The 13,941-nt window shown below is 32.4% G+C and overlaps 1 protein-coding gene across 41 annotated transcripts in view; it reads right to left on the reverse strand.

Annotated features, from left to right (window-relative positions):
• The window catches only part of Rims1 (regulating synaptic membrane exocytosis 1), a 446,077-nt gene that overhangs the window by 65,676 nt on the left and 366,460 nt on the right, over nt 1-13,941 (reverse strand). For 21 of the 41 annotated variants that reach the window (XM_076860004.2, XM_076860029.2, XM_076860025.2 and 18 more), the window contains one exon: nt 106-341. The exons of 14 other annotated variants lie outside the window; for them this stretch is intronic. In XM_076860004.2, coding sequence (XP_076716119.2) covers nt 106-341 — 236 coding nt within the window. Of the gene's footprint in view, nt 1-105; nt 342-2,884; nt 2,899-13,941 lie in introns of all 41 variants that reach the window. 6 more of the 41 variants (XM_076860031.2, XM_076860023.2, XM_076860016.2 and 3 more) reach the window with 2 other exon arrangements.

A 13,941-nucleotide genomic window follows, 5' to 3' on the forward strand; every position in this document is an offset into this window, starting at 1 on the left:
GAACCAAATACACACTACAATCCCAATACCAGTTATAGCATGAAGGTCAATTTTTGTCACTCCAGCAAAAACTTGAGATGCTTAAGTGGAACGCACCTCACTTACCTGTTTGGCTGAGTTGAGATGTGCTTCTACTTCTCCGAGACACTATGGCAACCACTTTGGCACTCAGGCTGGATCTCCGCTTCTTCCCACCTGCTCCAACGGTTCCCACAGCTGTGTCTGACTGGCTGCCGTCATTATGCTCCAGTGTGTACATCTCTCCACTTACACTGGTGCTCTTCGTGATGGCTCTTCCTGAAGTCCCCATCCGTCTGCCTTGCATTTTGGGGGTAAATGAACTATATTTACAAAGTAAAAACATATATGCGTCCATAAATTACAGGTCAGCATAACTGAAATTCTAAATCTATTTATTTCTGAAATAATCCAGGCACAGTTTTATGGGGAAATACCAGTCAAGTACTAGACCTACAGCCACAGATACTCTGAAATCAAATCACCATCCCCCCAATGTTTAAAGAACAGCTTGTGATAATGCCATTTCAACAAAGTGATCTATGGACATTTTAAAAACAGTGAATAGAAACAACCAATGCTATCAGTGGGGAGATAAGTGTTACTGACCAGTGAACTTCTTATTTTTGAGTTTCCTTAAAATACTTGCAAAAACTGACTCACAAGACCCTTACCACCACCTCATGTTTTCCTTTTCTATTTCCTGTTTCAAAGTGCAAAATACACAATAGCCAATAGAGAACCTTTAACAGAGATGATGGCAGTCAAGGTGTGAGTTAGAATAAATCCTAATATTATGACAAATAAAAGTTCTGAGAGTAATCTATGCAGCAAGCATTACCATTTAGGGAGACTGAATTAAGAAGTTATATTAAAATGTTTTGTGGATAAACTTTGAGATATAATTTTTCCTCAAAAAATAAGATATGTCTTAGATGCTTGAAATCATTCTTATATGGTATGAGGACAAGTATGACTTCCTAAATAATTGTGCACATTATGATATTCAATAATAAGACATTAAAGCATTTTCAGTTCTTCTGTCTACCTAGACAGAAGAATCAGTCTGATTCATCTAACCCAAAGGTCATGGTTTTAGCACTAATATATCTCCTACTCTTTCATTTCTTAGTCTTAATTTTTTTTCTGCTTCTATTGCTTGAAAAATTATTACTCTCATTTACATGAATCTTTCAGATGAATCCGTTCAGATGAAAATTAAGGCCTTCTGCTTTATAAAGCTTTCCAGTCTTTCTGACATCAAGACTATTGTCACTCAACCCTTTCTTTTTTATTTGTTTACTAGTAACACTAAGATTTGATTAATATATATTGGTATATATAGGTTATGCAACATCAAGTTTACTGCAGCACCCTTTCCATTGCTCAATTAGCTGATTTCAGAATAGGTAATAAAGTGATTTATTAGTACGTAAATATAATTCTAAGATGAGTTCACTGTAATTTCAAACAAAAATCCCATCATCGTTATTTTATCTCCCTTTTCCTTCGAGTTACTAATATTTTGCTGAAAAGTCTCTTTAAGGAGACTTTTAGTGATACATCTGCTCATACTTTTTTCTTCTGCACTAATTTGAGTCATATTTGTCTCTACCACTTCACTAAAATACTTTTCATCAATGCCACCAGTCTAGTAGAGAAAATGAACAATAGATAATGGTTTTATTGACTTAAGGCACATTATCCAGTTTTGAATCTTACCAAACTTATTTTAATATTCTTAAATCTATTTGTGTATATAATTACATGAATTTCTCCAATCATCCTTAGGACTACCTTGTCATTCTGGTAGTTTTCTAATATGTTCAGTAAAACTTCAGAATTTGCTATTTTTTCTGATAATTATGCTTTGATTTTGAAAACTATGCTTTGATGGTGTGGAAGTCCCATTAAAACAGTTCAAATGGACTCCTTTCTGCAGTAAATTAAGCTGTGTTGTCTTCATGGGCTCAGGTCTCCAAGCCCACACTTGCCTTTTTTTTTTTTTTTGGCCTAGATTTAATATTAAAAGGCAACAGAATGGTTTCCTGTTTATGTTTTCTTATTTCCTACTTTGGTTTATAATGTGTGTTTTATTTTTGTTGTGTTTGTTTCTATTTCTGGTTGGTAACTTTGGCTCTGATTTTGCTTTGCTTGTGCTAATAATACATTCCCAACTGGTGTCAACAACAATAGGGAATCTATCTGCAGATGAAGTCTCTTTGGATGACAGACATCAGGGATATGTTGACATATGTTGACAGTCGGGTGGCAGATGACAGAAAATTTGGTTTGTTAGTTCTTCGCATGTCTGCTTATTTGTATGCTACTAAAAACTCAGATCATATCACTCTGGAAAAAGTCTTGCACACACTGAAAAGAGCACAGTGCTATAAAGTCTGAGATTAGGTTTCCTTGTTAATTTTGATCCTATGGCTGAGTGATAGATAAAACTGAAGCTTCTAGTTCTATTTACTAAAAATAGTTTTTTAATTGGTGATAAAAAAATCTTTTAATATGTGTGTATTCTAGGGATAGCTATCAGAGTGGACAAATAATAGATCCCAATGTACCTCATATTTAACAAGCTCCTATTCTGATTGATCTATATAGATTAACAAATTCATTATAATTCCACTGTGAATAACTAAAAGATCCTCAGAGAAGAAACTAAACCTCCCACTTTGATATTAATTTGTAAGAAAAATCTATCCTTAAAAAATTGCTAACTTAGAAGAACTTTAATATATCCCATCTGATTCAAATGTATGATATGTCAAGGTCATTGTACTGTCATGTGTAACTAATTAAAACAAATAAAAAATTCAAAAAAATCTTAAACCACAAAGTGTACATATCCAAGTACTTTCATAATTTTGGCTGAGCGTCATTATGAAAACCAAAATAAGATTTCAATTCTCATGTACTAGGATACCTATCATAAAGGAAACTTTAACAAGTGTCGAGAATCTGAAAAAAACTGGAACCCTCAACAATGCTATCCGGAGTGTAAAACAATGCCAGTGCTTAGGAGAATACTTTGGAAGTTTAGTTAAATGTAAATATATTGAAACCCAGAGTTGCCAGAGGATCCAACAATTACATTCAAAAGTTGAACATACAGTCATCATATGATCCAACAATTTCATCCCTAGGGATATGTGCAAGATAACAATAAAAACAAAACGTATTTTCCCACTTAAATATGAATACTCATATCAGCATTAGTCATAAAAGTAATAAAGTAGAAACAACCCAAATGACCACTCAACAAAATGTGGTATACGCATACTCTAGAACATTAACCATAAAAAGGAATGAAATACAGATTGATGTTACCAATGTAGATGGAAGTTGAAAACATGTGAAAGCCAGAAATAAAAGCCTATGTATGGCACAATTCCATCTAAATGAAATATTTTAGAATCAAATCCATAAAGACAGAATAAAGATCAGTGGTTGTTGACAGCTAGAGAAGAAACTGGGATGACTGTTAATAGGTACAGGATTCTCTGGGGGAATGAGAATTAAATTACTTAATTAGGTAGTAGTGATAATTGGCCAACTTTGTGAATGTACTGAAAACTACTGTATTGTATGCTTTCTTGGGGGGTTGGTGGTGATAGAACCCAGGGCCTTGTGCATGTTAGGCAAGCATTCTACCATTGAACTCCATTCCAAGATCTTTTAGTTTTACTTAGATACAGAGTCTTGCTAAGTTGCTGGCCTTGAACTTGTGATCCTCCTGTTCACCTTCCCAAGCAACTGGGCATTTGCTACTGTGCCGGGCCTAGATTAAATATTCTAAAAGAGAGATTTTCTTTCAGTACTAAAGATTAAATCTAGGCCCTAATGTGTGTTGGGTAATCACTCTACCGCTGGGCTACATGTCCAGACCTTTCTAAAATTTATTTTGAGACTGAGACTCACTAAATTGCCCAGGCTGGCCTCAAACTTGCAGTCTTCCACAGCCTCTTGAGTAGCAGGGATTACAATTACAATCAAGTGTCATCACACCTGACTCAATTTCTTTTAAAAAAGAATTTTATGTCTTTTCCTAGATTTTATCAGTGTAGCATACATAACCATACAATTCTATATTTTTTCTGAAGATTTATAGACAAGTTAACCTGGAATTTCTTCCTAACATCTATACTTGTTTTATTTTATGGATAAGCTAGCATTTCTTCCAATAATGTTTAATATAATGGAAAATATAAAATAATATAACAACTAAATTGAATCATAATTCTAAAACAAAAAAACCCTCCATTATGAACTTGAGTTGGTTGGAATATACTTTCTCATATGTAGAAGCAACACTTATAACACCTGCACATGAAACTAGCTAAGCATTTGTCTCGCGGATTACTGGATCTTAGAACTACAAGTAGTAAGGAAGGTCTATCATCCTGAACTTTAGTAGAATTTTGGGGATCTCATACTGATATGTGGTGGAAGGGAAGTCTGGTGATAATAATATTTTGCCCCCGCCACACCTTGTCCCCCGTAAACTATATGTACAATGATACAGAGAACCACAAAATGACAACAGTAGAAGAAAATCTATGCACATTCAATAAACTTGAATATGTCATTAGTATTAAGTCATTATTTTGTACATTTTTAAGAAAAAAAATACTAAGTCAACTATGACATGCCATTGATGGTAAAATGCATACTATTTCTTAGATGGTAGGATAAACTAATGATTGCATATATTAGAATCATATTATGGAAATAGACTAGAAACTAATTTCAAAAAACAGTTTTTAAAATATTGGTAAAAAAATTAAAACAACATAAGCTCACTTTCCCCAACACAGGCTAAAAAGACTTTTGTTAATTAGAGATATTCAATTGATGTACTATGTAAGACAATCAATCTGCACCTTTAGTTGACAGATATAGTCCATTATTCCAATGTAAGGTGGCTGGCATAAAATTATGAAACAGGATGAAAATATATGGGCTTAAAATATCTTATTTCAGAAAATTAGAAGGGTTTCAGGAGAGATGTATGGGACTATGTAAAGATTTGTACTACTCCTATAATAATGACAAATTCAGCTTAAAAACAATTCCAATCCATTTTTATACTTTTAGCCCATCCAAGAAACCTAGACGTCTATCATGTAAACCTAAAAGGGGAGAAGTAACATAGGGCATAATAACAGAGGCTGAAATATACAGTAGGTTCATAATTCTGTTTATGATCTTGCTAGTCCTACTCATTAGTTTGGATCAAGACACAAGTTACTAATCATACATGGAAGATAAGGACAGAAAATTTCTGGTCAACATTAAGAAGGTACTCTCAGGTATCCATCTCATAATTTCTCATAATTTCCATAATTTATAATACAAGGACAGGGGATTGATAACCAAGATGGCATCAAATACTCCTATAGGTGTCTGGTAGAACTAGTGTGATACATAAGCATCAGTTAAAACTGAGGAACCTATTCAAATAAGACCATTATATATATATCTAATCCCTTCAAATAGACCAGACCTTCAGAAGCCATTGTCTGTGTTTAATTTTTATTGAATTTCATGCTAACAAATACACATGTGTTGATTTTATGTGAGGTTGTAAGTAGTCTTCAATGTTGTGGTCTTACACATATTTTCCTAGTTTATTCCTAGGTTTTAGATTTGTTTCTAGATATTTCATGTTTTTAATTACATTAGATTGATGGCATTTTGTAAATTTAATTACCAAAGGTTTGTTATTTGTAAATAAAAATGAAATTATTTTCTGAATGTTGGACCTTGTATCCAATAAGTTTGTTAAATTCATCTATTCTAATATCTGTTTTGAAAACCTTTTGTTTACTATATACATAATCATATAAACTGTAAATAATAATGGTTTTAATTAATTTCCAATCTTTATAGCTTTTATTTATTTATTTCATTTTACTATATTTTTATATTGCCAGATCTGACACTGACTGGCCAGAAGGGTCATTTGAATACTGTTGAATATAATTTGTAAAAGAGGCCAGTGACTTTGGGGAGGAACCATTAATTCACTATTTCACTATTAGGTACAATGTTATTTGTGAGATTATTTCAGATAACATTTAACCTCATGTTAAGAATATTCTCAGTTTGCTAAGGTTTTTTTTTAAGTCATAAATGAGTGTTAAATGTTTTATGCTTAGCCATATTAATCAGGTATTAGGAATCCACTGAAACAAGCTTATGACTTCTTTCATTCTATAATGCATTACATAAAGAAAATGTAAACCAATCTTGTGGGTATGGAACAAAATCCAAACTGTTTTGGTCCTAATGTCTTCTATTTTCTTTCTCTAGTGTTAGATATACACATGTGTGTGTGTGTGTGTGTGTGTGTGTGTGTGTGTGTGTGTATAAAATAGTTACTGTATGTCTGATATATTATATTATATATATTTGCTGTGTACTTTTCAATTATCCCATGTGTTTGCTCTTTTACTTCTCCTTCTTGACTACTGGTTAATTTGGTATTTTTATTACTTTACATTGTTCCACTATTAATATTTGAGTTATGAATTCTACTATTATTTAATAGGTGATTAAAGATTTAAAAATGCATCCTAACTTATAATCTTTTAAATAGTAATTTTATCATTTTCAGAATAATGCAATAACTTCACAATTGTTTAATTCCCATTTACAATCCTTTTACCTTTCATACAGGTGTTTTTATATAGTTTAACCTTTACCTAAGCTTTGACTATCACAAAATGTTTTTATCATTATTTACTTTTCCCAATGTTCATTTTTCTTCAAGTTTAGTGCTTCCAACAGGAGACATTTTTTCAACATGAAGAACTCCCCCATTAGGAATATTTGTAGTACAGGTCTGCTGGTGATAAAATCTCTTAGTTGATCTATCAACCTATGTATTCTTTTATTATCCGAAAGATGTTTTTGCTGAATAATAATTATAAAACATAAGATTATAAATTGGAGGTTTTTTTCCATTCAGTCTTCTTTCAGTTACTCTACTGAATTTTGGGGTTCATAATATCTGATAAAATTTCAGCCAAAGTCTTATCATTGCTTCCCTAATAATATATCTCTTTTTAATCCATGTGACTCTTTTAAGAAGTTTTTTTCTTCAGTTTTCTGTGCTTCAGTTGTGATATTGTAACATTTTCTTTTGTTCATATACTGTGGGACTTTTAAAGTTTTTTTTTTTTTAATTTGTAATATGATGTCTTAACAGTTCTTGGAAATTTTCAGCCATTTTCTCAGTATTCAGGTATACTATCTATGATTTCCTCTCTTCTGGGACCCCCACTGAACCCTTTTACCAATTCCATATCTTACTGTCTTGTCCAATTTGTCTCCTGATTTCTCTGTGTCTTGATTTATAGTCTTTCTACTGACCAGCTAAATTTTATTTTGCTGTTTATAATATTCCATCAAAGACATCGATTAAATTATTTTGTACTTTTACATTTTATAATTGTCATTTAATTAAAAAAAAAAAACTGATTCCAAGCCAGGCATGGTGAAGCATGCCTGTAATCCCAGCAGCTTAGGAGGCTGAGACAGGAAGATCACAAATTCAAGGACAGCCTCAGCAACTTACCAATTGAGACCCTGACTTCAAATTAAAAGTAAAAATTAAAAATTAAAAAAAAAAAGGACTGGGGATGTGGCTCAGTGGTAAAAGTGCTCCTTGAATAAATCCCCAGTACCGAAAACAGATGGATTTAATCTTCTTTCTGTATAGAGTTGGTTTAAAGTTCTGCAGTGTTAGTGTCACTCTCAGAGTTTGGTTCTTCTCAGATTTGTACATGAAACTGAAGGTGTGTTTATCAGGCCCCTCTAAATTTGTGGGACTTGGAGTTCAATATGTCTCCCTAGCACCTGGGAGCTGCTGGTTGGAATCTGTGCCTGGCTCCTCAGCCTTCCAACAGTTGGTTTTTGTTTGGTTTCTTGGAATCTTTCCCTGAGTGTAGTTAACTCATTAGTCAACAAAGTACTTTAGGGGAATGTGGCAAAATTAGAAGCCCTTCACTCAAAATTTCTACTCAGTCATTTCAGTCTTGTACCACTGTTTTCTGTTTGAGTTTTCCCATACTCACAATTGCAAAGTACCTTCAGAGAAAACTAGGGTAAACTTAAAACTTACCTTATAAGTTTTCCCCTTTTTTTCAGTGACTGGAGTTCGTCAAATTCCTGCCTGTTTTGTTGCTCTTGAATACCTTCCAACAGTTTTTTGTTTATTTTTCTCAACTGTCTTTTGTAGTTTGATACCTGGGAAAGTTAGTCTTATACAAGCTATACTACCATGCCTGGATCTGCGAGACTGTCATAAAATTGCTTATATTTAAATAAAGACAGAAATATCAAATCTGTTAGTTACATTGTTATCAAAATCTTCATATGGTTAATAATGTAACGAAGATGCATGTGCTATAATTGTGTTATAGCAATTCATTGTTTTACAAACTATGTTGAATAACTCTTGCCGCTTCAATTGCTATGTACAGTCCTCAAGTGCTTCTGCCACAGACTGGCAGACCTGGGATGTTTCTGTTAGAGTCCATGGTGTTTGATATTCAAAGTGTGTTTCAAGGTTATCCAGAACTGAAAACTTTTCCCAGTCGTCACAGATTCTAGCTGGGCATTTTTCGTTGGGCTTTCAAGGTGATGACATTTATTTTAGAACACTGAACATTCTGTTCATAAATAGCTGCTTTAAGTCATCACTTACTAATGGTATTTCCACTTACTTTGATTTAGATTACACTGAATTTGAAAACTATTTTTTTTGTCATTTGCAATTTAGGGATGTGTCTGGCTCCTAGTTTCACATTTAGTGATGTTTTTTGATATTTATTACAAAATTAGAGAGGATTAAAACACTGGTCATTTGCAATCTTAAATCTGTAGTCATGAGGTCTGTCTGGGAAGTAAAATCAACGTGATTTGATGACTCAAGTGAATTTGCATGCTTGAATATTGCCCCAAAATGTTAACTACAGATTCATGGTAGGAGAAGGGAAATGAAAAATCTTAGCTAATGAAATGGTTAGTGGACCTCCAAAGAGTAACAGTACAGAGTGGATATGGTGAATCCATGGTATTAAATTTCAGATGGGGAGGGCGATCATAAAAAAAAAAATCTACATGTTCCTTATGGGGTTGATAACAAAGAAAGGGAGGGCCGGAGGTGAAGGGTGGAGAGAGAGAGAGAGTGAGAGAGAGAGAGAGAGAGAGAGAGAGAGACAGAGACTAAGAAACACTGAATTAAAAGGAAAATTGGGGAAAGTTAAAAATTAAGTTCGCTTCCAGGTTTTTGAATTGGGAACTAAATAGATAATGACATGGAAAGAATATCATCATTCTGTTCATGTCCTAAACAAGCCAATATTACATTTATATTTGTCCTAAGAAATGCTTTTTTAGAAATTTTAATAACTATAACAGTTGAATATAAATATTGTCATGTATTTCCAATATAAATGCTATTACAAATACTCACACATACATATGTATATACACATACACATAAATACAGGTTTTCGAAAGCCGGTGTATAATATTCAGTGAAAACCAATCATAAAAAATAACATATATATCACAAATTGTATAAGTGACTTTCAAATGATAAAGTCATAAAATTAAAGATGAACACACACACAATACTTTCTTAATTTATCTATTATAGCATACAAAGGAACAAAAAAGAGTAATTATTTTGGATGGTTTAGATAGCTATAGAAATATTTCCACTAATTATAGGAAAGCAGTATTTATATCCTCTTGGGGTCTCTGCCTTTTTGATTCTGCTGTATTTATATTATGTATTCAGTTAATGAATTTTAATTAATCTGTGATTGGTTACAATATCTATGCTTTAAGACAGGCTAGTTGAGATCAAGGTAATCATATATTGAAATGAGTAAAAAAATATAGCCCTAAATGATTATTTTCTTAATAAATAAAATGATAAAGAAAAAATATTCTAAAAATTTTACTATATTGCTTTAAATTAGCAGATTCCAAGAGTGGTATGATGTCTATTAACTATGAAAGCTGAAGCAATGAGCTTGGAAATAAAATATATTTCTCTGAACAATCTACATTGTACTATGTAAAACTAAAACTTCTAAAAGGAAGTGAAAAATATTTCATTTACCTCAAGCACCAAAATACATAGCAGGAAAACTGACCAACTGAGACCAATATAAACCTGTATACTAGTTTTCTTCTTCTTTAAAATTACAGTAGTATATTGAAGACTCACTATATATTTTATTATCTTTCAGTTAAATTACGATGCTACCTGAATTTAAGAAAAGTTGAAAATTAAAAATTAGAACTATATCTCATATTTTACTTTTTTCTTTGAAAATCATGGCACTAAAATTAATTGTGCCAGAGTCTGGTTTGAAATTATGTTTTTAATGCAGCAATTACTGCCCTTTCTAAAAATAAGACATTTCACAGACCTTTGCTATGTAAACCAAATATTAATAGAGCTGCTTTAGTTGGAGTTTCTGGATTACTGCAATCTAATTATCCTTGTCATCCTGTAGCATTTTCTTTTTCCTCCATGGCTTCTTTTCCCTGTCCCTAAGGTAACTCTAATAGTACAAAGTCATAGCTGACCAAACCAAAGATTGGCATCCAGGTGGAGAGCAGTTTGTAGGAGAAAGCTGGCAGACCTTGAACTGTCTTGTCATGGAATATTTGATTGCATCATGCTCTTTATTCAGTTATCACTAACAATTCTTTTAATCTCAGCCATCCTTCCATTCTTTGCCTTTAAATTTCAACATCCTCTGAGACCCAAGAATCTCTTCCTCAGTATGAGGTACATCTACCTTTCCTCCTCCCATTAGTTCTCCATTCCCTAGCTTCCATTACTTCTCATGACTCAAACTGTTCTATTTTTGCAGGAGCATCCTTCTTTCCTGGGAGTTTTTGAACCTCCACCTACCTTCACCTACACACTCTATGTTCCTGATTTCTATTTTTCTATAGATCACTTCTCTAGTTCTATAGATCTCATCTCCAGTTCAAGACGCAAGTTGCATGTGCTGCCCTGGCACTGAGTCTCTAACTTGAGATAAAGCCTCTTGGGCTGTGTCTCTTTTTACTTTTCATGAAAACCTACATGTTTTTCCTATGTATTAATTTCCTTTTTAAATAAGTAAAATTTTTAAGTGAATTTTACATTCTTATAAAAAATCAGGAAAACAGTAGCACTTCAAATATGAACTTCTATTTTTGGCAGGGCGGTAGATGACATATTCTAAAAAAAAAAAAAAATTCTTTCATTCCCAAATGCCTAAAAGTGATGGGAAAATTGCAAATATGGGCTGCGGATGTGGCTCAAGTGGTAACGTGCTTGCCTGGCATGCATGGGGCTCTGGGTTTGATCCTCAGCACCATATAAAATAAAATAAAATAAAGATGTTGTGTCCACTGAAAATATTAAAAAGTCCTCTCTCTCAGGGGGAATTGCACGGAAGAGGGAAGGAGACCCGCATTGTTATACAAAAATACATATAAGAGGATGTGAGGCAAAGGGGAGGAAAAAAAATAAGAGAGAGTGAGAGAAATGAGTTATGGTAGATGGGGTAGAGGGAGGGGAGGGGAGGGAAGGGGGGGCGGGGGGGATAGGAAGGGGATAGGAAGGGCAGCAGAATACAAGACACTAGTATAAATGTGGCTGTATAATTAATGTGACCCTGCAATCTGTACACGTGGGAATAATAAGAATTCATACCCCATTGAAACAAATGTATGATATATGATATGTCAGGATCAATATAATGTTCTGAGCAACTAATAAAATTCTGATGTTAAAAAAAAGTCCTCTCTCTCTCTCTTAAAAAACAAAAAGAAAGACAATTGCAAATAGACTCAGTTAAAATAGAAACTTGAGCACACAATAAAGAAAGGCATATCCCCTTAACCAAAAGAGCATAAAGGAGTTGAGAACAGGTTGGTAAGTGAATGATAAATATCTTGGTAGAATTTTCAGATGAGAAGTTTAGAATTTGGGTCTATGCCTTGTGAGGAGTTATAGCCAAAATCCCTGCATGAGCCAGAACCTTAAAGAACAATAAGAAAAAGCATATGTCTCAGTCCAAGAACTAAGTCTCAGAACCCTCATTGGTAGAATTTCTAATGAACAATTTTTCAGGAAGATGAATGATCCCAGAATGAATGTCTAAGATACATCAGGAACAGTTTGGGGGAAAAAAAGTAGACAGTATGTGGGTCAATATAAACAATTGAAAGAAAAACAGAAGGCAATAATGGAAAAGAAAAAAACAACTTATAATTAAAACACCGAGAAAATATGTAAATGGTGCAGGGCTACCAGTAGAACTAAAGTGTATGATAGTCATATTTTTTCCTCTCTAGGAGCAAGTAAAGAAAATTTATTAACTTTAAATTTAGTACTTCCCTAAATATAGTACTTGAGACACTAAATTAGGCAGTAAAACTTAGAAATACTATAGTTTTAGAGTAATAAAGAGGAAGAAATTAAATAATAATTCCATTAAAAACCAACTAGGAAAGAGGAAATACTGGAATAATAAGAAAAAATGAAAGCAGAAAAAAAGATAGCAGAAATAATTTCAAATCCATTGGAAATCAATATAAACACAAACCAATAAGCTAGACCACTACACTTTGGAAACTGTGAAATTTGAAGGAAACAATTAAATCCAATCAAATGTTGTTTAAAAGATAAAGCTGAAATATTTGGTCACAGAAAGGTTGATGTAAAAGATGGATGTGCAGAATTATACTGAATACATTTAAAAAGCTTCTGTTTCTGTCTGTAAGACAAAACAGACTTAAAGCAAAAAATATTCTTAGGGATAAAGAGATTTACTAGGTGATGATAAAAAAAGTTAAAATTTGATGGAAGAGTTCTGAACTCGAACATGATTATATAATCTTATGTAAAGAAAAATGCATAGAATAAAAGAGAAGTTAACAAATTCTCAGTCATAGTTGAAAAGATTTTAAATGAGCACTCTGAGTAAATACCAGATGAAATAGGCAATAACACTAGTAAAACAACAGAAATTTAGAACAATGTAAATGAGCTTCTTGTATTGAAAATATAAATAACCATATGTTTAACAATTAGAGATAGCTATTTATCTCAAGCACATATATAATGTTGACAAAAATGATTAAAGGTAATAAGTAGAACTTCAAAAACTTCAAATAATCAGTGCCAGACAAAACACTGATTACAATGTCAGAAATGTAATCAAGTTAGAGATAAGCAACAAAAATCTATACCTTTGGAAATTGAGACTGACTTCCAGATAATTAATGAAAAAGGAAATAAAATGTGATGAAATTTAAATATACTTAGAATTATACAAAAATGAACATGTTATAAATCAAAATTGATGAGAGACAGAAAAAAAATATTTCAAGAAAAAAGACTTAAATAATAATATTAGAAAATACAGAAAAAATAATTTTATTCCTATAAAAGAGTATTATGCAGAAAATATGAAAAAAGACATTCATAACAGTATAAAAATACATGGTACATAAAACTACCACAACAGTTACTCACATATAAACTTTTTAGAGAACATTTTAAAACTTAACTGAAAAGACATTAAAGAAAGTAAAAATTAATGAAGAAATATACAATGAAAGACTCAATCTTCTAAAGATAATAATTTCCCTCAAATCAAATTTATACATTTAATATAGTTCAGATCAAGGGTTTATTGTACTTATTGTAAAATTTATTTAAGACTAAAGTACAAAAATGAAATAACACTACTCATGATAGTGAGAATGAGATGAAGAAAACTGCCATACCTACTGTGGTACCATTATGAGTTTACCAATAAACACTAGTAATTATTGTAATGTTATTGGTATTGAAATAGATGCTAGACCCATAAATGAAGGCCA

The sequence above is a fragment of the Callospermophilus lateralis genome, chromosome 6 (assembly GCF_048772815.1).
Source record: "Callospermophilus lateralis isolate mCalLat2 chromosome 6, mCalLat2.hap1, whole genome shotgun sequence".
In the NCBI taxonomy this organism is placed as follows: domain Eukaryota; kingdom Metazoa; phylum Chordata; class Mammalia; order Rodentia; family Sciuridae; genus Callospermophilus; species Callospermophilus lateralis.